Raw genomic sequence first — 26398 nt, 5'->3', positions numbered from 1 at the left:
AGATGAAAGAATCCCTATTGAAATCTAGGGAAATTAATGGACGTTTTGGCTCCATATCACAAAATCTGAAGACTTTTTGACTTAATTTTCAAAAGCAACATTTTTCAATTTTTGTATGCATTTCTTTTCTACTGTTAGAGGCATTCTTTATGTTTATTTATTTTCATTTCTATAGGCCTGAAATTTACGGGAGTTGAGTAATCCGTTACAGTGAAGTCATAGTGTGATGACGAAAAGCAGACTTTTAAATCAATGTGCACTTAAAGGATTAGTCTGTTGATATTCTGTATTTTCCAAAGAAAAAATCCAAATTTATGGCTTCAAAACCACAAACCAATCATTGAAGTCGCTATATTTGTCTTTTATTTGCAGTTGATGCGATGGACTTACTTTTTAAACTGCATTTCCACATTAAAATGATGTAAATTTGATGCTTTTGGGGAACTCTGACAAATTCCAAAGTCCTGTAATAGATTTTCCTTGCAGTGCAAACCAAAGGTTGCCTTTAATAGTAGGAAAATACGCCTCTTCAGTAGTAATTAGTGGCATTAGAGGAGCCACAAAGATGTGAAATAACTAATTGTTGGCAACCGCAAAAGCATAGAACTGCACTTAAGCTGTATATAAAGGATGAACGTAGCCTCTGACTCTGAAATGTGACACCAATATAAGGAAGTGCCTTAAACCTGCATTCTTTCCAACAGCCAGCAGGGGGCGACTCTTCTGGTTGCAAAAAGAAATCCAGTCGTATAGAAGTGTATGAGAAAATTACCCTACTTCTCACTTGATTTGCTAGTATTTTGAACATTTTTCTGATGATTTTATGAGCTTATTTACTAGTTTCAACCCTACTTCAATAGAGCTCAAGGTTCAATTAGCAAATTATGTTCCCATTAAGAGCAAAATGGACAATAAATCAGGGCATTTTTTACTGATCCTCTTCATGCTCATTGCATCTAGTTTCCAAACATCAAAATGTTGATGGTAAAAATCCAAATTTAAGGCTTCAAAACTACAAAACAATAGATGAAGTCACTACATTCATCTTTTGTTTGCAATCTGTGCACTAGACTTACTGTTTAAACTGCATTTCCACATTACAATCATGTAAATTTGATGTTTTTGGGCATGGTTTCACAACTCCAGCAAGTTCCAAGGTACTGTAATTGATTTTCATTGCAGTGCAAACCAAAGGTTGCCTTTTAATAGTAGGAAAATACACTGCACATTACTTTAATTAGTTCTGATGTGAAATAAACTCAGCTAAAACATGTTAAACCAGCAGCAGGGTCCTTTAAGGCCTTGTTGCAGCGTCCACGCATATGTATTCGGATTAGACGCGTGCTCGTTCACACTCCAACGGAAAGTATCCGTCGTGGCCCCTGGCCAGGTCCTAACCCTCACACTCTTTGATTGTGCATTTGTTATGCAGCGGTGAACAAATGCAATTGTGAATCTCATGGCCTAAACAATCAATCCTTCCCTCTGTGTGTAAATCCGATGGCTCCAGGCACCAAAATGGTTAATTGTTGCAAATCAACTCATCCAGCCCCCTACTCACATCATATAACAGTATCTTTCTCAGATGTGTACACATATACGTTCCCGGGTAACACACTCGCACACATGCACGCACACACACTTCATCCCACAGTGCGAGGGGCTGCTGCAACCTTCACCTCGCTGAATGTAATACCAGGACTTAATGTATCTCTGAGGGTTTAGGTTGGGGGAGTTTATCATTTCAAAATCGTTAGTGGAAAAAAAGAGAAGGGGAAAAATTGATCGGGAGTGTGCTAGAAGTTGGGAGTCTTTGTTATCTCGAAAATCCTAATAAATCCTTCGTCTTTACAGCTTAAAGCGCGTGCAGTAATTTGAAGTTCATTAATCCCCCTCCTTTTTTTCTCTTAAAGAAGAAATGGTAAAGTTGTCTCTTGATACCCTGAGTTGAAAAGGGAGAGAGGAGGTGGTGGTGGTGTTCTTTTTTCCCCTTTTTCTTTTTTTTTCTTTTTTTTATCACGCCCCATCCCTTTTTTTTCCTTTTTTGATGAAAAGTGGTTAGCAATTCCGATTATTACTGAATAGATAGTAGAAGCTAGCTTTACAAACGGTGAGGATCATCAGTCGGTTCCTGGCGCCGGCTGCTGTTCGCGGTGTTGATCCCGGGGCGTCCTGGTCTGTCCATGTCTGGTCCTCTGCCCGGCGTCACCGTGTTGTCCCTTTTCCCACCAGGCGGCATGGACCCCCAACCCTCGCAGGAACTCTACCCGATCTACTTGGTGCTGGGCAGCGTTGGGATACTGGCCTTCCTTGGGGTGGGGATGGTGGCTGCCCGAAAGCGCCGCCATGAGCACGGGCGCCTCTGGCTCCCCGAGGGCTTCAAGACCACCGAGACCAGCAAGAAGAAGAGACGCGAGCCTGTCGGAGAGGATTCGGTGGGATTAAAGTAAGTTTCTTGGCGCTGGTTGTCGTCGGGTACCTGTGTTTGTTTGCGGGTCGGGTGAAGGGCTACTTCTGAAGGACAAAAATGGGTGTAACTCAGTCAAATTTGGGGAAAAGGGGGGGTTTTGCCCGGATCATTAATGATAATGATATAGCAGGTTTAGGTGCGCATTAATTGACTTGTTGGGGGGCAGAGGGGTGGGGTATGGATTTGATCAATGCGTTTGTTTTTCGGCATCGCTGCACCACTAATGGTGAGCGTCTTGGATGGGATGGAGGCAGTGGAGGATTTTCACTGAGGTTTCTGCTTCATCACAGGCCACTGAAAAACACCTCAGACATTTCACTGATGGATGACGCCCAGAATGAATGGGGAGACGACGAACCTTCGGACGCAAAACGCTTCAGGGTGAGCAAACAGCCGTGATATTTAGGGATTTAGATTTATTTTATATTACAATTATACCTTAAAAAACAAACTGTGAAACTGCTGATATGTGATGTGTAAATAACTTTACTGTGCATGAATTATTCCATCATCAATTTCAGCGTAAAGGCTTTTTTAATGTTGTAATTTGATTTAAATTCAGCCTCTCCTGCTGTTTTTGTCTAACCTCTGGCTGCCTCTGTTCCAACAGTTTGATGAACAGGCTATCTTGGAGGTGGACGACCAGACGGATCACCGCCAGTGGACCCAGCAGCACCTGGACGCCGCCGACCTACGCATCCCCTCCATCGCTCCCACACCCCCCCAGGGCGAGATCGAGAATGACTGCATGGATGTCAACGTCCGGGGACCAGGTGGGTCACTGAACATACATATGGAAGGAATTAAAGGGACTTTTCCTGTCTGTGGATGACCTTTTTCTGGTTATTTTTAATCTGAATGACTTGGTTGTCATTCATGAGACACAGAAAAATCAAGTTTAAACTCTAATTGTGTGGGAAATTCTGAATGGGATCATCTTTTTAGAAGAAATCATGACCTAGATGAAATGTTTAAAGCCATAAAAACGGGAATTCTGTGTTTCTTTTGCACAGAATTTGCTTTTTTAAAATATTTTTTCCTTTTAATTCTTGCTTTTTTTGTGAAATATAGACCTTAAGTGTAAAGATTCTTTCTGTTTGTGTCTAAATAAGAGAATCTGAAAATCCTTCGCTGAAAGATGTAAATGATGTGCCACAACTTGTGAAAAGGGTTGCAGCAGATATTGATATTTTCTAGGGGCCACAAGCTAAAAATGTTACTTTCTGAGTGAACATTGCTAGTAGTCAAACATTTTCTGTGCATGTGTGGATGAATGTTTGTGTCTGGATTGATTCCTGCCTCCTCTGAGTGAACATTTCACATTTCCTGTGTGTGTGTGTGTGTGTGTGTGTGTGTGTGTGTGTGTGTGTGTGTGTGTGTGTGTGTGTGTGTGTGTGATTGTGCATGTAGGAGTTGCTAAAGCTCCATGTCCTCGGGGTAAAGGATCTTCTTCAAAGCAGCTGGCTGGAAGCCAGGCGCCTGGGGGAAAACACTGATTCCTGATCAGATTAATCATTTGACCAGTAATGGGCCTCTTGTTTCGTTTTTCATATGTATTCTACATTACAAAAGCCATCGAGGACATCAAATGCAAAAACCCAGTTTTGTACTAAGTGCCAAATTCCCTAAAGAAAAGCTACAAAAAAATCAAAGTAACTGATTTAACAACTTGAGAGCTCACATTTTTTTCCCCAGTCATGGATTGATGCACTTGAATCGACCAAATCTGCGAGATCTGGGGCTTGCTATCCTTTTGAAGAGGAGAAAACCTATCCAAGTCGACTGACTGAGCTGCCTCTCACAGTTAGATATTAATGCTTGGTTTTTTTGTGGCAGTGTAGCTTTAGCGAGCCCTGGCCTCTATCCCCCCTAGCTTCTCTTTCCCTCTGAAGCTTCTCCTGTGCCGCGGCCTTGATCAGAATCCATTATCGAAAACAGAGAGCCGTGATGATTCAACTCAGGCAAAAGTGTCAAATCCACATTCGATTTGTTTATTGCTCTGTTTTGATCTGCAGGATACTTTGAAGTGCAGCCTCCTGTCTTTTTGCTTCAGCTGCTGAGTCTGTGCTGTGCTGACCACGCAGTCCGCTACCTACAAGTTCCTTCTTTTTATACGCCTCTTCTTTTCCTCGCCTCTTTCTGTGCAGATGGATTCACGCCGCTGATGATCGCATCCTGCAGCGGCGGAGGCTTAGAAACGGGCAACAGCGAGGAGGAGGAGGACGCCTCTGCCAACGTGATCAATGACTTTATTTATCAAGGAGCGAACCTCCACAACCAGACCGACCGCACAGGTGAAACCGCTCTCCACCTGGCCGCCCGCTACGCCCGATCCGACGCCGCCAAACGCCTGCTGGAGGCCAGTGCTGACGCCAACATCCAGGACAACATGGGGAGGACGCCTCTGCACGCTGCTGTGGCTGCCGACGCCCAGGGAGTCTTCCAGGTACATTAATTTATGCAAAAAGTATTCATCTTGAAATTGAAAAAGTCAGCATTAGTCACTAAGAGCTGCTAAAGTCACTGCTAAATATATTTAGTTTAAGGTCGCTGGTCAGACAAGACATATATCACAAAATCTGGATGGTCATTTTTCAGTATTTTCTGCAATTTTCTGACTTAAATGAGATAAAAATTATCTTTAGTTGTAGCCTGATAAAGAATAGCTGTTATATAAACTATCTACTATTACAGAACAGAATTATCAGACGTTATTATTACATAAAGCCACCCAAAAAGGAACTAGTTGTAGCCTAAAAGACTAACTTACTGTAATCCTTTATAGATTCTGATAAGGAACCGTGCCACAGACTTGGATGCTCGTATGCACGATGGCACTACCCCCCTGATCTTGGCTGCCAGGCTGGCAGTGGAGGGCATGGTGGAGGAGCTCATCAACTGCCACGCTGACGTCAATGCAATCGATGATTTCGGTAAATTTTGTGCAACTTGCATGAGCCTGAAAATCATTACAGTTTAGCGTTCTTCTCAGATGAATCACATTATAGGATCTAATGACCGTGTTCTTGTCCCTTCAGGTAAATCTGCCCTACACTGGGCTGCAGCTGTGAATAACATCGAGGCTGCCATCGTGCTACTAAAGAACGGTGCCAACAAGGACATGCAAAACAACAAGGTACGGAAACAATCGCTGTCTTCTTCCTGTATAGGCTGGTAAACCTCTGAACTCCAGGCAATGTCAGATTTTTTGCTCCTCTCACATTTTTCCTCATTTTTCACAGCAATATAAAGTCCTACACCTCTATGGAAACAGTAAAATCATGGTTAGAAGTAGACAGAACTGAAAAATGTCTTCTGTGCATTATAGGGCATGCCATGAATTGTAAAACAAAGAAAAAAGTTAGATTTCTTTGATTATTTATTTTTACAAATATAAAAAAAGTCCTGGAATCAGCGTGACATTGTTCCAAACAACCACAGGTGTTGCCAATACTAGAAAAAAATAGTGAGTCAACATATTATAGACATTTTCTTGCTTACGTTTTAATTTTTTAGACTTGTCTCTGATCTGCTCTGTGTTAACACAACCTGCAGTTCAATCCAAATCAGACAAGTCGCACAGTTTTTGCCGTGGGACTGTTGGTCACAGCAGAGTCACTAGTGGCGTCTTGATCACAATGAGGAATGCAGAAGTTTTTGTGTTTTGCAGAATCTGTTAAATGCAAACAATTAACTTTTGTCAGATATTTAAATGAGACATGTAGAAAAAAAATGTAATAAATATCATGATTTTAAGTTTCGACATGGTTATTTTCCAGACAAAACTGGAAGTCACACGAGTAGTTCAGAAACCACCAAAAAGTTGAAAATGTGACAATTCTTCCAGTTTTTATTGTTTCTTTTGGTGATTTAAAAAAAAAAAAGATTTCTTTCAAACCCACCCTCAGATCTCTCTGAAGATCAGAGAGTTAAACAAAATTCCTTGAACATCTGTAAAAGTTTTTAACACCTTGTCTCTTCTCTGCATACGTCAGGAGGAAACCCCTCTGTTCTTGGCTGCCAGGGAAGGAAGCTATGAGACTGCCAAGGTCTTACTGGACCACTTTGCCAACAGAGAAATCACTGACCACATGGACCGGCTGCCCAGAGACATTGCACAGGAGAGGATGCATCACGACATCGTGCGGCTGATGGACGAGTACAACCTGGTACGAAGTCCTCCCATGCATGGAGGGTCTCTGAGCACCACACTGTCACCACCTCTTTGTTCGCCCAACGGCTTCCTGGGCAGCATGAAGCAGCCTCAGCCTCAAGGTCAAGGCCAGGGCAAGAAGGCTCGCAAGCCCAGCACCAAGGGCATCGGGTGCAAGGACGGCAAAGACATGAAGGTGAAGAAGAAGAACTCGCAGGACGGGAAGTCTGGGAACCTCCTGGATAGCTCCGCTGTACTGTCTCCAGTCGACTCTTTGGAGTCTCCCCACGGCTACGTCTCCGATGTGGCTTCACCTCCCATGATGACGTCTCCTTTCCAGCAGTCGCCGTCTGTCTCCCTGAACCATCTGCAGGGGATGTCCGACCCTCACCTGGCTGTCAACCACATGGTGATGCCCAACAAGCAGGAGCTGGCGCGAATGCAGTTTGACCCGCTGCCTCCACGTCTCACCCATCTACCAGTGTCTGGCTCCGGTGGCCAAGGCGCCATGAACGGCCAGTGCGATTGGCTGTCCAGGATGCATGGCAGCATGAGCCAGGCAGGTCAGTTCAACCCCCTGAGAGGAGCTCCAGGTGGCCAAGGAGGTCTGCACCAGGGCGGGCAGCACGGGATGATGGCCACGTCGCTCCACAACGGCCACCCGACCGCCGGCCTGTCCCAGATGATGACGTACCCCCGACTGGGTCCTCAGCCGCACATCATGCAGCAGCAGGCACAGCAGATGCAACAGATTCAGAACCTCCAGCAGCTTCAACAGCAGCAGCAGCAGCAGCAGAGCATCCAGCTGCAGCACCAGAACTCAAACTCAACCAACAGCCAGAACTTCATCAGCGGGGAGCTCAGTTCCCCGGAGCTCCAGCAGGGCACAGGCAGCTCCAGCATGCCCATCCACACCGTCCTGCCCCAGGAGACCCAGATCATGTCCTCCTCCATCAGCCAGTCCATGCCCAGCACCCAGTTCCTCACCCCGCCCTCCCAGCACAGCTATTCAGGCCCCATGGACAACACCCCGAACCACCAGGTCCAGGTGCCCGACCACCCCTTTCTGACCCCCTCACCCGGCTCCCCCGACCAGTGGTCCAGTTCGTCTCCTCATTCCAACATGTCCGACTGGTCAGAGGGCATCTCGAGTCCACCGACGAGCATGCAGTCTCAGATCGGACACATACCTGAACAGTTCAAGTAGAAAGCTTGTATCTTCACACCCAGACGAGCTGCTGTATATATATATATATATTTTTTTTTATAAGAAAGCACTCTTGGTGGAAAAAAGGAAAAAGGGGCAAAGCTGTAAACAAGATTTAATAGGACTTTTATATGCTTTTGTACTAACAGCAGCATCTGTGTTTCATCCATTCTTTTTTATTTATTAATGTCTTATTTATACGCATTGCCTGCTTACAGAAATTTGGGGGGTCCGTGGTGTTAGTTCACAGAAAGTCCTTTAGAGAAACTTACTTTTAGTACTTCTTTTCTGCAGTGAAGTCGCAGCATACACACTGGGTATTTATTTCCTCGAGGACATTTACTTTGCCTTTTTTAAAAAAATATGATTTCTCGGCCTTTGTTTATATATATTTTTTTTGAATAATCATGTTTATAATGAAAATCGTGATTAAGGGGCATTTTATAGAGCACATTTTTTTTAAGTTTCAGTGTTATTTCAATTTGTCGTGGGAATTATCAGATAATACATGTATTTCATGTGCAGGTCCTGTTTTAACAGGAGCTGTTTTCCCCCCTTTTTTAAAAAAGATATGTGATTCTTAGTTACACTCTCTAGAGTTGTGTACATTTCTTGAATCGGCGGAGCAGCGCTACGTTGTTCCACTAGATTTGATTTGCGTTCTTGTGTCGAGACGTGGTGGAGATGTGAAATGTTGTACAGTATACGCCCATCTTGCAGATTGGCAGTTAAGGCAGGCTCTGTTAGTCCTGTGCTGTTGGAGAACTGGCCCGTCGGCCACAGTGTATGTTGTTGTCCAGGGGGAAGAGGAAACTTTACTTTCTCTCTCCCCTCCTATTAGTTTGAGCCTATGGCTGTGTTTCTTCCTTTTGTAAATATGTCCTGCATTTCCTTTGTAAGCAAGATTTTGTTTAAGAAATCTTATGTCTTAAGCATGCAATTTTGAAAGGTCTCGCACCAGTCAACAGCCTCGAAAATGTCAAACAGAACAGAATATATATTTTGTATCCTATCGTCCCTTATGCACACATAAATTTGAACTATATACAAATAGATACAATATATTACTAGGTGACATTTTTCTCTTAAAAAAAGAAGAAAATTAAATAAATATTGAGGTTTTCTAAATTCATATTTATTTACTGTTCTGTCGAAAATCCACCGAGGCAACCATTTGTGTATGTTAGGAAATGGTTTTTTTTATACTCTGGTAAAATGAAAACATGTTGGCTAAGTTCTCAGTTGTGTTCATGTCCATGTTTTGTGCGACACACCCTGGTAATAGTTTTTTTAAAAAATGTCATAATTTAAAAAAAAAAAAAAACATATTAGGTTGTAGTGAAATTGTAATATCTGCAATATGTTTCCTTCCTCTTATACAGTTATAATTTGCAAGAAATGTATTTTCCCTTTTCATTTTCAATCTGTAAAAATGTTTCTTGTTATAATAAAGGGCACTTGAGTGTCTTGAACCTATGAGAACTCTTTTTTTTCATTGAAATATGGTACATAACCTCAAAAGATCACTATTTTCCAGATGTTTTCTGTTAAATCTGAAGGAAACTAGCTCATCAATCAAAATCATATGCTATAATCACTGTTTAAACATGTGTATCTGGACTGATTATGCAAAACTGAACGTGTCCTCTTTCTTCATGCACTGCAGAGCTGCATTTGATTACATTTGCTTACTAGCATTCCATTTAGTATGTCTCCATCTAGTGGTGCAAATGATGAACTATAAATAACCATTTATCCATCATGTGCACATTGTAGAACTAAATAAGGTTAAAAAATACTGTTTTTTTGGCATGATTTATTGCTATGGCTGGGATAACCCACCCTCAGGATACACTGTTATTGGGCAGTGCTGGGCGCCAAATTATCCCTATTTGGATGTAATATCATATACATACATGTCGTGTCCTATATGTTATATCATATATGCAATATTATATTCATGTGAGGTGTTTTTTTTTAAACTCATAAAATGAATTTGCAACATGAAGGCACAAAACTGACATAATAAGTGCCCCTTAAGGCCTTTAATTGTGTTGTTTTTACCAACAAAATGCCAAAAGTCTCTAATTTCAGCGTTTCATTTTTAGATGGCCCTCTTATTTTCTGTTTTATATAACTTTAAACTTAATATGTTTGGGGTTTGGACAGTTAAAAAATACATTTTAGGAATTTTTTTTCAACATTTTACTATTTAATTGATGAAATAATTGCTGGATTAATCAACCGTGTTCCTAAATGTGTTACTTGATATGGGGGTTTAGTGGTTGTACATTGCATTCTCAATTTTTAGTCGACAAACGGTAACAGGATACTTGTTAGTAAATGGAGCTCATGGGTCCACTGGAGGTACAGACCGACCCCCTGGCAGCTGCAGACAGAAGAAACAAACACAAGCAAAGTTGATTCAGATTTGGAAGTTTTATTTTATACAGTAATATCACTTATTTGATATATATGTTTAGCGTGTTTTAGTGTGTATGCGTTTTCTGAGCCAGTGTGATTCGTTTGACAGTTTGTTTTAATACATGGAACAGCCTGTCACTCAAAAGAACTACAACTCCCATGATGCACCGCTGCCTCCGTAGCCCAGTTGAAGTTCAAAGTTCAAACATCACAGTAAAAATAGGGTATTCGCTGGCTGCTGCCCGTGTGCTAACAGGGAAAAACAAACAACTTGGCGAGCACAGGGCGCGCTGCTCGGTCTCCACCGCACCGAAGACCGGCCGAGGACCCCGAAAATGGCCCTCAGCTAACCGGCGCCCGGTCTCGGTCTGTTGTCGGCGGATTTACTGAGCGACTGCTAGCTGGGTGCTAACGTTAGCACGCTAGCTTCGCCAGGAGCACATAGCGGCTACTGCTAGCTAACGTCACTGGACTGGTACTGTTTACTCCCGAGACTGCAGCGATGTTTGTGCAGGAGGAGAAGATATTCGCCGGGAAAATGTTGAAAATACACATCTGCACCATGGACGGCACGGAGTGGCTGGAGGAGGTCACGGAAGACACCACTGTGGAGAAGCTAAAGGAGAGGTGCTTGAAACATGTAGGTTTTCTGGAGGCTTGTTTGTGTTTCCTTTGATGCTGTTTTTGTCCTGTCACTTGTGTGCTCGGGGTGTTTGTAGCCTGCAATGCCCTCTCTGTAAACTGTCAGGTCGGTGTCACTGGCTTTGTATTTATAGTAACTGGGTAGACTTTGCTATTTATAATTTAGCAGGTTGGCTGCCCCTCTCCATCTACTGTAACTAGCTAACTGTCCGACTCTACCCCTTTTCTGTTCCCAGAGAGAAGAATAGAATAGCCACTTTATTGTCAACCAGAACATACACTAGTTGGTGCACATTATGACTGAAATTCCGATGCAAAAAGCGCGCCATCTGACTGATAAATACAAAAACAAACCAAAAAAAATTTCTAAATTAAAACAATTCCAATATATATATGTAAACAACTATATATATATATATATATATATATATACACACACACACACACACACACACCTGTAAACATACACATTCGCACATATCTATTTTACATGAAGATGTAGCATCAGTATAGCACGTACATTGTAAAAAGTAGCAGCAGTTGTATTTCACAGTGACTATGGGTGCCCAGAAGGATTATTTGAGTTCAAGAGTCTGATGGCTTGGGGGATGAAACTGTTCTAGAACCTGGCTGTTTTCGTTCTGATGCTGCAGAACCTCCTCCCAGAGAGGAGCAGGAGAACAGTCCATGGTGGGGGTGAGTGGAGTCTTTGATGATGTTGCTCTGCTGAGACAGCGCTTGTGTGCAACATCCTGGATGGATGGAAGAGAGGTCCCGATGATCTTCTCTGCCGTCCTCACCACCCTCTGCAGCGACTTCATGTCTGAGGCCCTGGAGCTGCCAAACCAGATGGAGATGCAGCTGATCAGCAGCTCTCTATGGTGCCTCTGTAGAAGGTGGTCAGGATGGGAGGGGACAGCTGTGCTCTCTTCATCCATCGCAGGAAGTGCAGACGTTGCTGAGCCTGTTTGACCAGAGATGATGTGTGTAATGACCAGTCCAGACTGTCCATGATGTGCACCCCCAGAAATCTGGTGCTGCTGACCACCTCCACAGCTTTATTGTCAATGATGAGAGGTGAATGGCTGGGCTGCTTCCTCCTGAAGTCAGTGATCAACTCCTTGGTCTTCTCGACGTTCAGGAGCAGATTGTTCACGCTGCACCAGTCCACCAGTCGCTTCACCTCCTCTCTGTAGGACAGATGGTTGTTGTCCAGAATGAGACCCACTACTGTTGTGTCATCCACATATTTGATGATGTGGTTCGAGGCGGATGCAGAGCAGCAGTCTACCCCTCAGCCTGTCTGTTATTGTACAGCTCACCTTACTGCTCCTTCTACGGTCTATAGCATCAGCTCAAGTGGTAGTTTAATGTGTGTAATTCAGCACAGACAGACCAGAATATTCATCAAATCAGCAGTTTACTTTATAAGACTTCACAAAGTAACAGCTTGGTTGAGGATTTTAAAATTCAGGGTTTTTTTTCAATGAAAAATAGAAAAACAGCTACATATGTGCTGAGTCAGTTATCACAGCTGCTGCAGGTGATAAATTACTTGATTGCCAGAAAATTAATTCGCAACTGATGAATAGTTTTGAGTAATTTGAAAGCAAAACTTCCAATAAAATGCATTTTTCTCCATCTCAGAAGTGTTTTATTTTTGTTTCTCTCTGTTTTATGTAATTGCAAACTGAATATTTTCAAGTTTTAGACTCTTAAGAAGACATTTGAAGATATACGTCTCAATCAATCAGAGAAAATAAATTGCATTTGCAGATATACCAGCTGCTTAATCAACATTGTTTCTGCTTTTGTCAATCAATCAGCATTAAATTTAGTTTTTTTGATGAATCGTAGAAGTATTGCAGTTTCTTTAACATGTGTATTTGTTGTTTGTCAGTCTTATATCATTGTTAGTTGAATATTTTGTTTGGATTTTGACTGTCAGTCTCACTAAAAGCACATTTTGAAAATGTCCCGTGGCCTCTCAGAAGTTTTTAAAACATTTGTCTCACACTTTCTACTGCAAAACTGGACTAAATGCTAATTATAAGTAGATGCAATCCTGTTGTTTGCAATTTGTGTCTAAGCTTCTTCACTTTTTTGCAGTATGTACATGGAAGTCTAGAAGACCCCAAAACACTTACCCACCACAAACTTATACATGCTGCTACAGAAAGAGTCCTCACCGACACTAAAACTGTTGCTGATGAAAATCTCAAAGATAAAGGTACGTAGCGTCTTATTTGACAACTTGTGACTAAAAGACCTTCACTGTTTTCCTTGAATTTATTTAATGTTTCATATGTGTTATAGATGTATTGCTGCTCATAAAGAAAAGACCGCCACCGACCCCTCCAAAGATGGCAGAAGTTAGTTCAGACGAAAAGGTGAGCTTAATCAACCTTTTTGTACAGAAATTAAAGTATTTCTTCCATGATTTTTTTTTTGTTCAAACCTGCAGCAAAAATGTGACATCTTATCATCTACGTTTTTCCATAATTCTTGTTGGTTTTTCCACTTGTCCCAGAAGAAACAAGATAACAAAGCTCCAGACAAAGACGCAATCCTGAAAGCTACCGCCAGCCTGTCCACACGCCACACTGACCGCACTGTTGCGCAACACAACATCAGAGATGTAAGGATTTCAAATGTCCTTTGTAATGCAGATTTTTTTTAAACTAGTAAACCAGAATTTTACCTGCAGTTTGAACTGTCAAGTCTGGTAGTAATTTTTGCTTGTTTTGTTCCAGTTTCAAACAGAGCTCAGAAAAATCTTGGTTTCTCTTATTGAAGTTGCTCAGAAGCTTCTTGCGTTGAACCCTGATGCTGTTGAACTCTTCAAAAAGGCAAACGGTAAAGTTGACAATCCCTTACAACCTTTTTTTACGTCTGCCAATTATCCTACTGTCAAGAAACTTATCCTTATTAGAATATATTTTGTTTCGCATGTTCAGGACACATTTAAATTCAATACAATCTCAGTACAAGACAGGGCGGAAATACAATAATACATGCATCCGTTTGTACTCTCATTGTCTTCAGGATGTAAGACACACATTTGGTAAGATGTGCGGTACACAGTGTATTATTAGGCCACGACTTTCACATCTAAAGCTTCGCTGTTAACCTATAGGTAGAAACTGGAGCTCTCAGCAATGAACAAAACAAGCTACGTCACATAGAAAGCCCACAGCTCCTTATGTCAAGGTCACACTCAGGTCCTTTTTGCTGTCAGTCAACAGCACTAACCACTGAGCCAGACTGATAACAGTGCATTTAAAAAAAAAAAAAACATCGACAAGCTAAAGTACGAGATCTCATTTACGGTCTTTGTTCTACATTTCTGTGTTATGTTTAACTTTGTGCTGTTACTGGAGAACGTTCCTGATGCTTATTGTTGTCGACATTTCACTCGTATCACCCAGTTTTTGTTTCAAGCATCTAATCTCTTTGTGTTTGGGTGTCTTGTAGCAATGTTGGACGAAGATGAAGAGGATCGGGTGGATGAAACGGCCCTTCAGCAGCTCACTGAGATGGGCTTTCCTGAGAGCAGAGCAATCAAAGCTCTTAGACTGAACCAGTAAGGCTGTGTTTTTTTATACACATCCTCAATCACAGCCTTGAAGTATTTGGAATACATTCACAGCTTTACTATCTGAATTTGTATTGTTAAAAACTCAGAAATGATTGATTTTGATGTAGATTTATACCCGAGGTCCACTAAACAGTGATCCTGGTTGTGCAGCAGAAGTATAGTTTCATTTGTTCCAGAAAATACTCCATACTCCAGACATGGTTTTTCCTGCAGCATGTCAGTGACCCAGGCTATGGAGTGGCTGATCGAGCACGTAGACGACCCGTCCGTAGACTCGCCGCTACCAGGCCAGGACTCCTCGGGGGCAGCAGGAGCCACGGCGGCCCCCACACCGGGTCCCTCTGCTTCGGCCTCGGCTTCGGCCTCCGGTCCCAACCTTCTCCGCAGCCTCTCCAGCCAGTCGAGCACAGACGAGAGCAGCAGGCAGGACGAACTCACAGAGATCTTCAAGAGGATCCGCAGGAAAAGGGAGTTCAGACCAGATTCAAGGGTGCGTTGTTTCATCCAGTCTGAGCTTTACAAGACTTTGGTTATTACTTGCTTTTATAAAAGGATGGGATCTTTGTATGTCATTATAATGAGACTGGATCTTTTCTTTTTGTTTCTGTAGGCTGTCATTGCTTTGATGGAGATGGGTTTTGATGAAAAGGAAGTGATTGATGCTCTGAGAGTCAATAACAACCAACAGGATGCTGCGGTAAGTTTAAACATCCACAAATCAGTGATTAGAGAGAGAAAAAAGTCAGTACGCGCCAACTATGGTACCTCATTAGACCAACACACACTTCCTGAGGTTAGAAAGGAGCCTGGGAATTAAGCTGTCTCCCTCTTTTTTTTTTTGATGCAACAATTTGGTTTCACTTCGCAAGAGGCTCTGAAAAGTTGCTCTGACACACAGTATTTTACTCCCTCATTGAATTAAAACATGTTAATAACTTTTTTCTAGCATAAACCAAGCTTACATGTGATGAAAGTTTATTTTTTGTTAAGATATTTAAATGAAAAGCCTGGATTCAAATCTTACATGCTTGTTTGTCTGACCCCTTTGAAGACCTCAACCCCCTGAACTCCAAGCAATTTCTAGGTGTTTTATGTACTGTCACATTTTTACTCACTCTAGGTTAATTTTTTTACTGCAATATCAAGTCCTGCGCCTCTATGAAAACAGTACAATCAAAGTTAGAAGTCGAGGGAACTCAAGAATCTCTTCTGTGCAGTATGACTCTCTTATAACATTGTAAATCATAAAAAATGAAAGTTGAATATCTTTAATTATTTCAAAAATTGAAAGAAAAACCTGGAATCAGCATGGGCCACATTTTTGCAAGTGTCCAGAGGTGGTCCCTCATACATAAATACACACTACAGATATTTTACGACTTACATTTTGAGTTTGTTTCCATTCTTGTCTCCTTTCTGCTGTGTGCAAACACTGCAGTTCAGCCAAAATGTCCCCGAATTTTTGTTACATGACTGTTGTTCACAGCTGAGTCAGTCATGGCTTCTCAGATGTGCAGAAAAGCTCAGAATTTTTTGTTTTTTTACAACATCTAGTTGGTGCAACTGGTTCATCCTTGGGAAAAATTGCAGATAAGACATGTAGAATAAAGTGGTTCAATGAAATATCACGATTTTAATCTTAGATTCAGTGAAGTTTTCCGATGTAGCGGCACGTCACAGATGAATAGTTTAAGGACAGTTAAAGCGTTTTAAATCTGACGATTCTTTCAGTTTTTATCGTTTCTGGCTCTGATGTATGATGTCATTTTGGCAATTTTTGCATTTTGTTGGAAGACATCGTGCTAGTTGCTTTTGTGATTCAGATTTGTTTAAAAACAGACATGAAAATTCATTTCTCATTATGTTTTTCCATCCTGCAGTGCGAGTGGCTGCTGGGAGACAGGAAACCTTCGCCAGAAGATCTGGACAAAGGCATCGACACCAACAGCCCGCTGTTCCAAGCCATCCTGGAAAATCCAGTGGTCCAGCTGGGTCTAACCAACCCCAAGACTCTGCTAGGTACAGTCTAATCACAGTTAGTGGAAAACTCAGGATAGTAGCTAATTTTGAATAGCTTTTTAAACCAAGTAACATCAGAAATGGTTTGTCCTTTTTGCTGTGTTGTTCTAAAAGCTCCACCACATCACAGTGTTGTTCTAACTGAGGCTCTTGAAAAGTGCACAAATAGACGAATGAGAAAACTAATTCAGTAAATGCACTGCTTTTTACAGACTGAATATACTGAATAATGCGGCATCTTAGGGCCCTTTTATACCTGAAGTACAGTTTGTTATGTCTGAATGGAGGAAAAGATACATAGTCTGATTTGTGTTCACTCTGGATTTTTGCTATCAGTCCTTGTTTCACTCACTTTTTACTGTGAAACGCCTTGAATAGAGTACGTTAGAAGTTTACCGCTCCTGTGTTGTCACTCTTCATTCCTGTCTGATACATCAGGGGAAATCCCATCACTCACATGCTGGTACACACGTGTTACATTGCAATGATCTTTGCTTAAATATAGGCTGGACAGAAGTTTGCTTTTTCTGTAGCAGTTAGTAATCAGTGCATGGATTTTGGAGTAATTTAGCTTTTTAGTTCAAGGAATCTGTTGATCTGTTTTGCTTTAATGCCACAAATGAAATGAGTCCACTTGAAAGCATTTACACAAACCCAAACAGAATTTATTGGAATCCACGCAAACAGGTTTAATGAAAGCACTAACATGAGTACTTTAAATGTACCATCATCATTAACTAAAAATGTGCCAAGAATATAAAAGACTGTGATTTCACATTTACAGGCTGCTGGTTTGGTTTAGTTACATTTTTTTTTTATACGCTGATCAAAAAGTTCAGAGACTGGTGTGAGTACATGCAGCGTGTCGTGTTTACAGGTGTGCAACATGTGCAAGCAGCAACTAAATGTTTTTAGTCAGCTAGTTGTGTTACACCTGAACATTTCAACAGTGAGACCTGTGTTACAGATGTTTTTGTGACCACAAGTAGGTGCACATTTTAGATTTCTTCATAGACTTCTGTTTCAAGCAGAGAATAAACACTGCATTCTGTGGAGGATGTTCACTGATGGGGCTCTGCTGCTACCACAAGAGAAGAAACTGTAGTTTGTACAATGGACGAAGTATTAGATTCTTAAAACCGGACAAGGCGCATCAGGTCGAGGAAGGATTTAAGGTAATCTTAATTATCCCTGAAGGGCGATTTCTCCTACAGTCAGCAGTACACTCTAAAACCACACACTAGACAAAAACAATGACAATACAATAAAATAACTCCAAAAAATCACATGGTGCTGCTTAAAAAACAATGGTAGCAAGGACAAATTAGTTTTTTAGTCTGGTAGTCCTGCACATACACAGACTGAATCGACAACCAGAAAGGAGCAACTAATTCTTGCTAAACAGTGGATGATGAACTCTGTGCAGTACAGAAGACTTCTCAGGTCAGTCCTTGCAACTTTACTGTTGACTTTTACTGTTAAATTTCTTTCCAACCTGTTCTGGTTTTTCAGGATATGTTGCCCAAACCAGCATATAAAAACTAGAATAGAGCATTTCATTAAAGAGGTGTCGACACTGAACCTTCTAAGTTTGCGATAAAAGTGCATGTGGTGATGAGCCTTTCCATAAACAGCCTTAGTGTTTGATTCAAGGAGCGCACCAGGAGCATGTTCGTTCTTTTCTTCAACATTCAGATAGTTGTACACTGAGAATTCATTCTCCAGGGTCAGACTGTGAAGGCATAGCTTTATCATGATGTATCTGAGGGAAAACATTCAAAACAAACGACCTGAACTGTGGTGCAGTGACATTGTGGGTGTTCCAATGCACTGTGATTTTTATTTTTTGCCACAGCAACACAGTCGGTGTTCCTGCTCGCCAGATTCGCCTCCCTGCGACGTCTTCCTTTCCGCCAAAATGACATTCAAGTTGAAGAGTCGCTGTTTTGACACAGTTCAGGATACTCAGCGCTCATCGCAGATGGTGTTTGACATGTTTACACAACGAGACCTTCAGGGAACGTCACAGATGATGCAGATGCACTGGGAGCTCTGTATCGCTGTACAAGATGACTGCTTGGATAGGGGTGACGGCCAAATATATATTATGCGCAGTTTTTGATTTTTATAGTCTCAGAGCTGTTTGATCGAGCCTTGTATAGCGCCCAGTTAGGGACTGACCAATATGGGCTTTCCAAGGCCAAATATTGGTAATAAAGAAAGACTGATAACTGTTTTAATGATAGCAGGATCCTGTCATCCATAACTAGGCTTCTTCATTAATAAGGGTAACTGAATATGTAAAATAGAAACAGGAGTGATTAAATTATCTCCTCTGTTTATGTGAAATTGATCAGTTTGTCTCCTTCAGTTACATCTGCTGTTCTTCTCTGTTTACTTAATATTTCACTGTTCTATCAATTTTATTGTCCACTTAAGATCCACATCTTTAAACATTATTAATTATTGATTTCCAGACTCTGTTTCAGGTTAATCTGTGGCTGCCTTCTAATTTAGCTGCTAGCTGTTAGCATAGCCGTAGCCACTGTGGTTTGTGGCAACAGCTTGAGTTTCTTACTCAGTTTTTGCTGCTTGCGAGGCATTTCTGAGACCACAGAAGTGACGACAGACAGAGAAAGGAGGCTGCATCACACCTGAAGTAGCGTCTTTAATTTGTTGATAATCGTCCTGTGAAGATTACAATATCAAGAATTGGAAAAATGCCAGGCCAATAATCTGTCTACCCTAACACCAGATGATAACATATGCCATCTAGAGGCACATTTAAGGCAAGGCAAGTTTATTTGTAGAGCACAGTTCATACACTAGTCAATTCAAGGTGGTTACAGTGGCAAAGAAATAAACTCACAAAAATGATTTAAAGGTAGACACGCATTGAAATCGTAGAAATAAAACATATAAGTAGACATTAAGATCATAAAAGTGCATTAAAGACAAGAAAATAGATTGATTTACCAGTGAGGTCAGTAGGACTTGGTCATAGCGAGGAGGGAAAAAGTCACTTTTAACAGGAATAAACAGTCGGATGGCTGTTTGTCTCAACTACTTGGTGTAAAAGGAGACAAATGGGATGTTAAATTAATTTGTATATCTTTGTGTTTGTGTGCAGCGTTTGAAGACATGCTGGAGAATCCGCTGAACAGCACCCAGTGGATGAATGACCCCGAAACCGGCCCGGTCATGCTCCAAATATCCAGAATCTTCCAGACCCTCAATCGCACATAGAGCCTCCTGGTGACCCCTGTATGTGTGTGTGAATGCGGCAGCTTGTGTGTGTGTGTGTGTGTGTGTGTGTGTGTGTGTGTGTGTGTGTGTGTGTGTGTGGCAGAGACACAAGTATTGTTTTTAGCCTTGTACAGACAAAGCCAGAGGAGTCAAAAGTATGAACTAAGACATATAACTATTTATAACAGTACAGTAAAAACACTTATACTAAACAAATGTTAACATAAACATTATTATTACAGTAATAATATAAAATTTGAGATTTAGTATGTTGTTTTTACATTTTAATGATAACAATTTATAGGTATGACAGACATGATTTATTTTATATAATTTCCTCCATGTGCAAAAACATCAGACATCAATTTAATGTTTACACTTCAAAGAAAAAGAAAACCAGTTTTTGTATGTTTTGCAATATTTAAATATCAATCACAGTTTTGTCTGTCTCTTTAAATTGTTACATTTCATCAGTGGTGAACGTGTGGAAGACTACCAGGTTTTGTTTTTCCATCCCTCCTCGTCTCGGTTTCATCGGAATAACTTCTTCTAACAGAGTTGAGTGTCAGTTAGGCTCGTTGAAAATGAGCTTTCAGACTCTATCCATTCATGCTCGCAAGGTCACTGTAAGTCTAAAGACATTTGTCCTTGAGCTTCTTCAGACATATTTATTTGACTTTCTTGCCTTTTCAGATGAAAGCTGTACACTAATCTGTGTGTCTCAGTCATGTTTTTACAGAAAAAAAGACGTTATATTAGGCCTGTGTGTTTATTGTCAATGTGCTCTTGAATGTCATATTATCTCGTTGCGCTCATTTAGCACTTGTTCACCTCTATGAATATCGCTCACTGCAGCATCGAGGAAGTTAAAAAAGAAGTGTTTGGGTCTGAAAAGGCTGTAGTGGGATGTTAAACGAAGCTGAGCCTAATCAAAAAGGGGGGTTTGCCTTTTTTTTTTTTAACCTTTAATTTGAATGACGATGCACTCGTCTTCACAACCACAAAGAAATAATAGAAGCTGAGATGCAGCCGATGTAGGGTGTTTTTAGTTTACTTTTTTGTCTTTCTTTTCGAGAGCAACATACATTTATGCTGTCAAACCAAACCAAAATGTCACTGTATAACCTGCCTTGTCATTAGATGTATCCAGTGGGAAAAAAAAGAAATTCCCTGTTTTTTTCTGTGCAATAGCAAAAACTTCTGTTGACCTGTAAAGACATATATTTGACTTGCGTGTTAGAGACGTGTGAACTGCAATGGGTAGCGTGTTATACAATATTAGCCTTTGCATCGAGTACTTAAAGTCTCCAGCTACAAGAAGGGGGAACTTCGCCTCTCCTGGTTGTACCGAGAGTTAAAAAAAAAACTAAAAAAAAAACAATATGGAGGGTGGTGTGTTTTGCCAAGCTTTTGAGTGTTTTTATTCAATATTTAAAATGTGGTATTGATGTGACTTTCTGCTCAGGGAGGCTGAGATTGTTTTTCTAAAAACCTGTCGTCATGGCAAACCTCTGCTCAACCCCTTCTAGTTTGGCATTTGAAAATGGCTTTAACTAATCTGTCTAGAACTTTGCTTACGAATAAGAGCACCACAGGACATGGTTTCGTAAATGCAATATTTGAAAATATATAAATGTTTTTAGAGAGAAAGTATCTGTTTGAACTATGTATTATTACATTATTTATATCAAAGCCAAACTAGTAACTTGTTCTTATTTATAACATTTTTAGCGAAAAAACCTTGAAGCTAATCTACAAATGTGAAAAATTAAATGCTTCAAATGTTGTTTTTACAAACCATTATAGAATTGTGCTTACGGACTGGTAAGTCACGGTGTGATTTCAAAAGTGGTGCGACGTGTTTGAATCAAGGAGGATTTCTACTCACATCTCCCGGAAGCCTCTTTTTGCACACTTTCTGCACTGCGGTGGATGTTTATCATGGCCACACCGACCAGCTGTCTCACCACCTCCATGCTTTCCACTGGCATGCATACGACTCTCCATCTCTCCCCCGTAGTATTTGTGAAGCAAACATTGGGAGATTGTACGTTTTTAAGGGAAAAAGCTCCTCAAGAAATGCCGCCATCTTTCAAAAAAAGAAGGAAAAAAAAACGGTCAGCAGGAACAGAAACGAGCAAAGTGAACTTTATTGCGAAGGGACACTGACGAGAGGGTTGTTGGAGTCTCAGATTGTTGTTTTCACTCCGCTTTCATGCAGGACTGTCCCAGATCAACAACCTATGCAATATATTCACAGTCTGTTCGTTCAAATAGCCTCGTGGCTACTGGCATCTAAATCACCTTTGCATTAAAGTTATTTTTTGTGGCTGTATTCTCTGGATTCTGTGTTTTATTCTTTGTTTTTTAGCACAAGGTCCAATGTTGAAGTGTAGAGCACTGACCAGATTTAAAAAGATGCTATTAAAATGATCTCAAAATGAATTAATAATCAATTCTATGAAGTACACTACCGTTCAGAAGTTTGCGGTCACTACAGGCAATTCCATGTTTTCCATGAAAACTCCCACTTTTCTCCACGTGCTAACATAACTGCACAAGGGTTTTCTAATCATCAATGAGCCTTTCAACACCATTAGCTAACACAATGTAGCATTAGAACACAGGAGTGATGGTTGCTGGAAACGTTCCTCTGTACCTCTATGGAGATATTCCATTAAAAATCAGCTGTTTCCAGCTACAATAGTCATTTACCACATTAACAATGTCTACACTGGATTTATCATTCATTTCATGTTATCTTCATTGAAAAAAAAGATTTTCTTTCAAAAATAAGGACACTTCTAAGTGACTCCAAACTTTTGAACAGTAGTGTATATGCTAATTATGACAATATTTAATTAAATATCAAATTGCACTTATGACATTTTATATCTAAAAGGTTTAAGGTCAGTTTCACCTTTTTTCTTCCCATTTTTCAGATCTATAATTCTTCACTTTTTTTTCCGCTGCTGATTTATTGACACCAATCGTAAGTGCCCAACCATTAATTTCCTTTAAATGCTTTGCTATATGCACTCACTCACCACTCTATTAGGCACACCTGAGAAATCTAATGTAATACAATACAACAGCTCTGCCATGAATTCTTTTACTGAGATTCTACATTTTCATTTCTTTTGATGCAGCCAAAGGAGTCATTCTGTAAGGAGAGAACAGTGAATTCTGTGATTTCAGCCTTTTAAATGTGCATATTTTCTGGTTTCTTTCCTCCTTTAAGACAGAAAACTGAATTTCTTGTCACCCTTATGTTTATTTTAAAGTAATAGTGAGTGGTTGTGGTGGACTGCAAGTATTTTGTCAAGTCAAATTACTGTTTTTTGTACAGCAGGTTTAAAACAACAGAAAAAGTCCCTCAATACTTTCCTGTACAGAAAAAAAGGTTTACGTGCAAAATTACCAAACAACTATAAATATTAAGATTCAAGATCCTACAGTATTATTAATTATTGAAATGTTCTTGACTCAATTAAATATGAAGGCTAAGACCCTGTGATATTACATATAGGACAAATTAGCCTGAATGACTTCAATATTAAGGTTAACACCCTACAATAATATATTCTCTAGCAAATTACCAGAGTAATTAATAAAAATGAATGTTAAACAAATTATACATGGAAAACCCATGCATTGGGGGAATAATATCAGCTGAGGCCCTTTATTTCTTTATTATTCAACACTCTGCCTGATCATATTTAAATTTTTATTCCCAATTTTGTTGTCTTATTCCAGTGTCTTCTCCACTTTACAAAATGCTTCAAATTAGTGTACCACTTTCCACCATTAGATGTCATTATTGGTCAGTATCACAAGGACAACACTGGACTACAGTATTATGATAAAAAAAAATGTACATATATTGTGAGATAAGTGCATACTGAAATGAAAAACAAATATTAGAATGAAGTGGGCATTCTTGTAGCTTTGGTGAACTTATCAGACAAATAATTGATTTATGTTATGTTCAGGAGATATTTAATATAAATTTAGGTTATAATACCTAATTGTGAGTTAATAATAAATGTTTATGTGTTTCAAAAAACAAAAATGAATGAAATGTTTCTAGGAGAGTGAGCTCGTGTTGCTGTAATTTGGCAGTTACTACCAGTATTACTAGTCACAGTCTGGAAGCTAATCACGCATGCGCAGTGGTCTCCTAGAGGAAGGCTGGGATGATAATTTCATTTCGATGGGCAGAGCGCGAACACACCGCCCGCCGTCTTTTATCTAACATGAGGCATTTCATTCAGAGATAAGCTTTTATTTTTACTTTCAGAGGACGTCGTGCTTCTTCACCGGAGAGACCCCCGTTCTCCCTCCCTCCCCCTCTCCGCTCCAGGTGTCCGTGTGTGCCGTGGATCGGTGGTCGTACAGGCCGCGAATCAGGTCTTGTTGCTGGGAGGACACCACACAGACTCGCCTCCCCTCTTTAGCATTATTAGCTGGCTACAATGCGACGCTGCTGCCGCCGCTTGTGTCTTTTCCTGACGGCAGCAGGCTCCTGTGCGACGAGGCGGGTCCTTGATTAGTTGTTCGTCCCCGACGGAACCGCAGGGTGACTTGGAGACACACCACACCTTTCAAGGTAACGTCTTTCCAGCCAGCTATCTAACGTCATTCACGGTGGACCTTCCACGCTAAGCGAGCTAACGGTTAGCCGGCGTTAGTTAGCCGCTTTGCATTTGAACGCATGGCCCGCTTAGCAAACCTAACGTTGGGGAAATATGTACCGTGTCACGTAACGGTAGTTCCCCCGTTAGTATATCTAACCTGGCATCAGCAAACCAACGTTTAAATATAGTTAAATCAGCTAACTTGTCCATCAGTGCCAGTGTTGGGCCGTTAGATAATGCTACAGGTAACAAACAATAACTTAAGCTCACAATAACTTCAGTTTAAAAAAAAAACAAAAACCTTTAATGAGCTTTGTGTGATAGTCTGTCTAAACAGGTTTACGCATTTGATTTCCCTTAAAATTGCCACAGTATAATTAGTGTAATTAAAAAAGCTGCTCTCCTATTGTTTAGGTAATTATACGTTTTAGTAAGATTGCCAGACGTCTCTGTAAACGGTGGTTCAAGTAATAGCAAGACATCAGCCTAGAGGAGGAATTAAAAGTGAAAGTGCAGTGATTTTTATGCAGGCAATTACCAACTTAAGTCTGGTTAGAATCGCCAGGCTGCATGGCTAATTGCAGATTGTCTTTATTTGTAACAATAACATTGTTTTCTAGTTTTTAAAGCAAAGCTGCAAAACTCTTCAAATCACAATCAAGAGTTAGGACACAGGGATTTTAAAGAAGCCACTGAGATTGCAAATAGGGAGTCTACACTAGTATCAGAGTTTTATTGCGCCATCTGAGGTTGTTTATGAGTGTGAAAGTGTGTATAGGCTGTTTTATCTACTGTCAATAAGATCGGTCACCATAAAGTAGCTTGTGCTCACAACGTAGACCAATATCAGATATCTTTTGCTTTGCACTTGTGTACAGTACATAATGTTTTTGCCTGAAAGTTTCCTTGATGTAATCAGGACCTCACTGTAGGCACATTTAAGTATCAGGTACTGCAGAGACACCATCTCCACTCTGTAATCATGTCTGCAGAGATGCCACTTTGATACTTATGTCTGAACACCACATATACAGCTAATGACCACTAAAACTGGGATAAATAGCAGCACACAAAACAACTTTTTCCCTAATAATCAACAAACACCAGATGCAATGAGATTTTATTTATTTATTGGATAATCACTCTAATAGAGCACCTAGCCACTCACAAGCCATTCCAAGGGGATTTGCAACTTGGCAGAGTGTTGATGTCTGATATCCTGTTATTTGGCCGTGTCTCTTACTCAGCAATATGTCCTGTATAATTCTGACTTTAACTGTGTGTTTATTTTTTTGTTTGCTTTTTTTTTAAGGATGGATATTGACTTGTGTGCTGGCGGGGACAGTACCAGGAGAAAAGTAGAACTGGCAGGGGTTGCAGAAGGCACAACGGACATTGTACCTTTGGAGATGTATGACTCCGCCAGAGCAAAAATAGCTGCCAACCTGCGGTGGCTGTTTGCCAAAGCCTATGGCATTGGTAAGTAAATTAATTTCCATTTTCTGTTGGCTTGCTTGTCAGTAATATCTGTATATGTAGCGTGACATGTTTCAAAGGTAGCATTCTTCTGAGTTCAACAGAACTGGGGCTGGTTCCTGAGAATCTGCAGAATGTATTCCTCATATTCTCTAAAGTATTTCACATGTTATTGCTGGAACAATGTGTTTACCATCCTCAACATACTGATGGTCAGCAGATTGTGCAGTGCTTCAGCAGAGAAACCTTGACAGCGAAAGCCCAAGAGAAAGAAATATTTGTGTATGTGTGCAATCGAGCCAACACTTAATTCCCCCGTGACACTTGGCAACTGAAGCCTTCCTCACTGACTCACCAGATCCTTCCAGTCTGGTAGGGTGGCCAGTGTAGTTGAGCCCAAATCAGACTGAGTGACAAGCACTGAGGATTATTCTATATTTGTTAGCCTGCACTCAGAACATGGAAAATACTGATCTGCACTGACAGTCACTCACACTCCCTGTTAAGATTATATCAGCATCAGTAG

General features: G+C 40.7%; 3 protein-coding genes across 9 annotated transcripts in view; all 3 read left to right on the top strand.

Moving 5' to 3' along the window:
- Positions 1-9306, top strand: part of LOC111574700 (notch receptor 1) — a 67284-nt gene extending 57978 nt beyond the window's left edge. Inside the window, exons 28-34 of the mRNA XM_023279422.3 lie at positions 2233-2446; positions 2761-2851; positions 3081-3243; positions 4618-4916; positions 5256-5403; positions 5509-5606; positions 6466-9306. Coding sequence (XP_023135190.2) covers positions 2233-2446; positions 2761-2851; positions 3081-3243; positions 4618-4916; positions 5256-5403; positions 5509-5606; positions 6466-7830 — 2378 coding nt within the window. The 3' untranslated portion in view covers positions 7831-9306. The remainder of the gene's footprint in view (positions 1-2232; positions 2447-2760; positions 2852-3080; positions 3244-4617; positions 4917-5255; positions 5404-5508; positions 5607-6465) is intronic.
- A 1143-nt stretch (positions 9307-10449) lies between these two features.
- ubac1 (UBA domain containing 1) lies at positions 10450-22094 on the top strand. Of its 2 annotated transcripts, none has more exons than XM_023279424.3 (10): positions 10450-10894; positions 13006-13126; positions 13213-13286; positions 13430-13534; positions 13650-13752; positions 14371-14479; positions 14708-14984; positions 15105-15191; positions 16375-16513; positions 19644-22094. In XM_023279424.3, exons 1-10 carry the CDS (start codon positions 10757-10759, stop codon positions 19757-19759), a joined length of 1269 nt encoding a protein of 422 aa, XP_023135192.1. In that variant the 5' UTR covers positions 10450-10756; the 3' UTR covers positions 19760-22094. The 2 variants fall into 2 exon arrangements, with proteins under 2 accessions (XP_023135192.1, XP_035808372.1); XM_035952479.2 differs by having other exon boundaries at positions 13427-13534.
- A 1848-nt stretch (positions 22095-23942) lies between these two features.
- The window catches only part of camsap1b (calmodulin regulated spectrin-associated protein 1b), a 31682-nt gene continuing 29226 nt past the window's right edge, over positions 23943-26398 (top strand). For all 6 annotated transcript variants that reach the window (XM_023279415.3, XM_023279411.3, XM_023279414.3 and 3 more), the window contains exons 1-2: positions 23943-24368; positions 25709-25875. In XM_023279415.3, coding sequence (XP_023135183.1) covers positions 25710-25875 — 166 coding nt within the window. In that variant the 5' untranslated portion in view covers positions 23943-24368; position 25709. The remainder of the gene's footprint in view (positions 24369-25708; positions 25876-26398) is intronic.

Source organism: Amphiprion ocellaris, chromosome 6 (genome assembly GCF_022539595.1).
Source record: "Amphiprion ocellaris isolate individual 3 ecotype Okinawa chromosome 6, ASM2253959v1, whole genome shotgun sequence".
NCBI classification, from domain to species: Eukaryota; Metazoa; Chordata; class Actinopteri; family Pomacentridae; genus Amphiprion; species Amphiprion ocellaris.
Note: the sequence above shows the minus strand (reverse complement) of the source record. Positions and strands in the feature narration are given on the sequence as shown.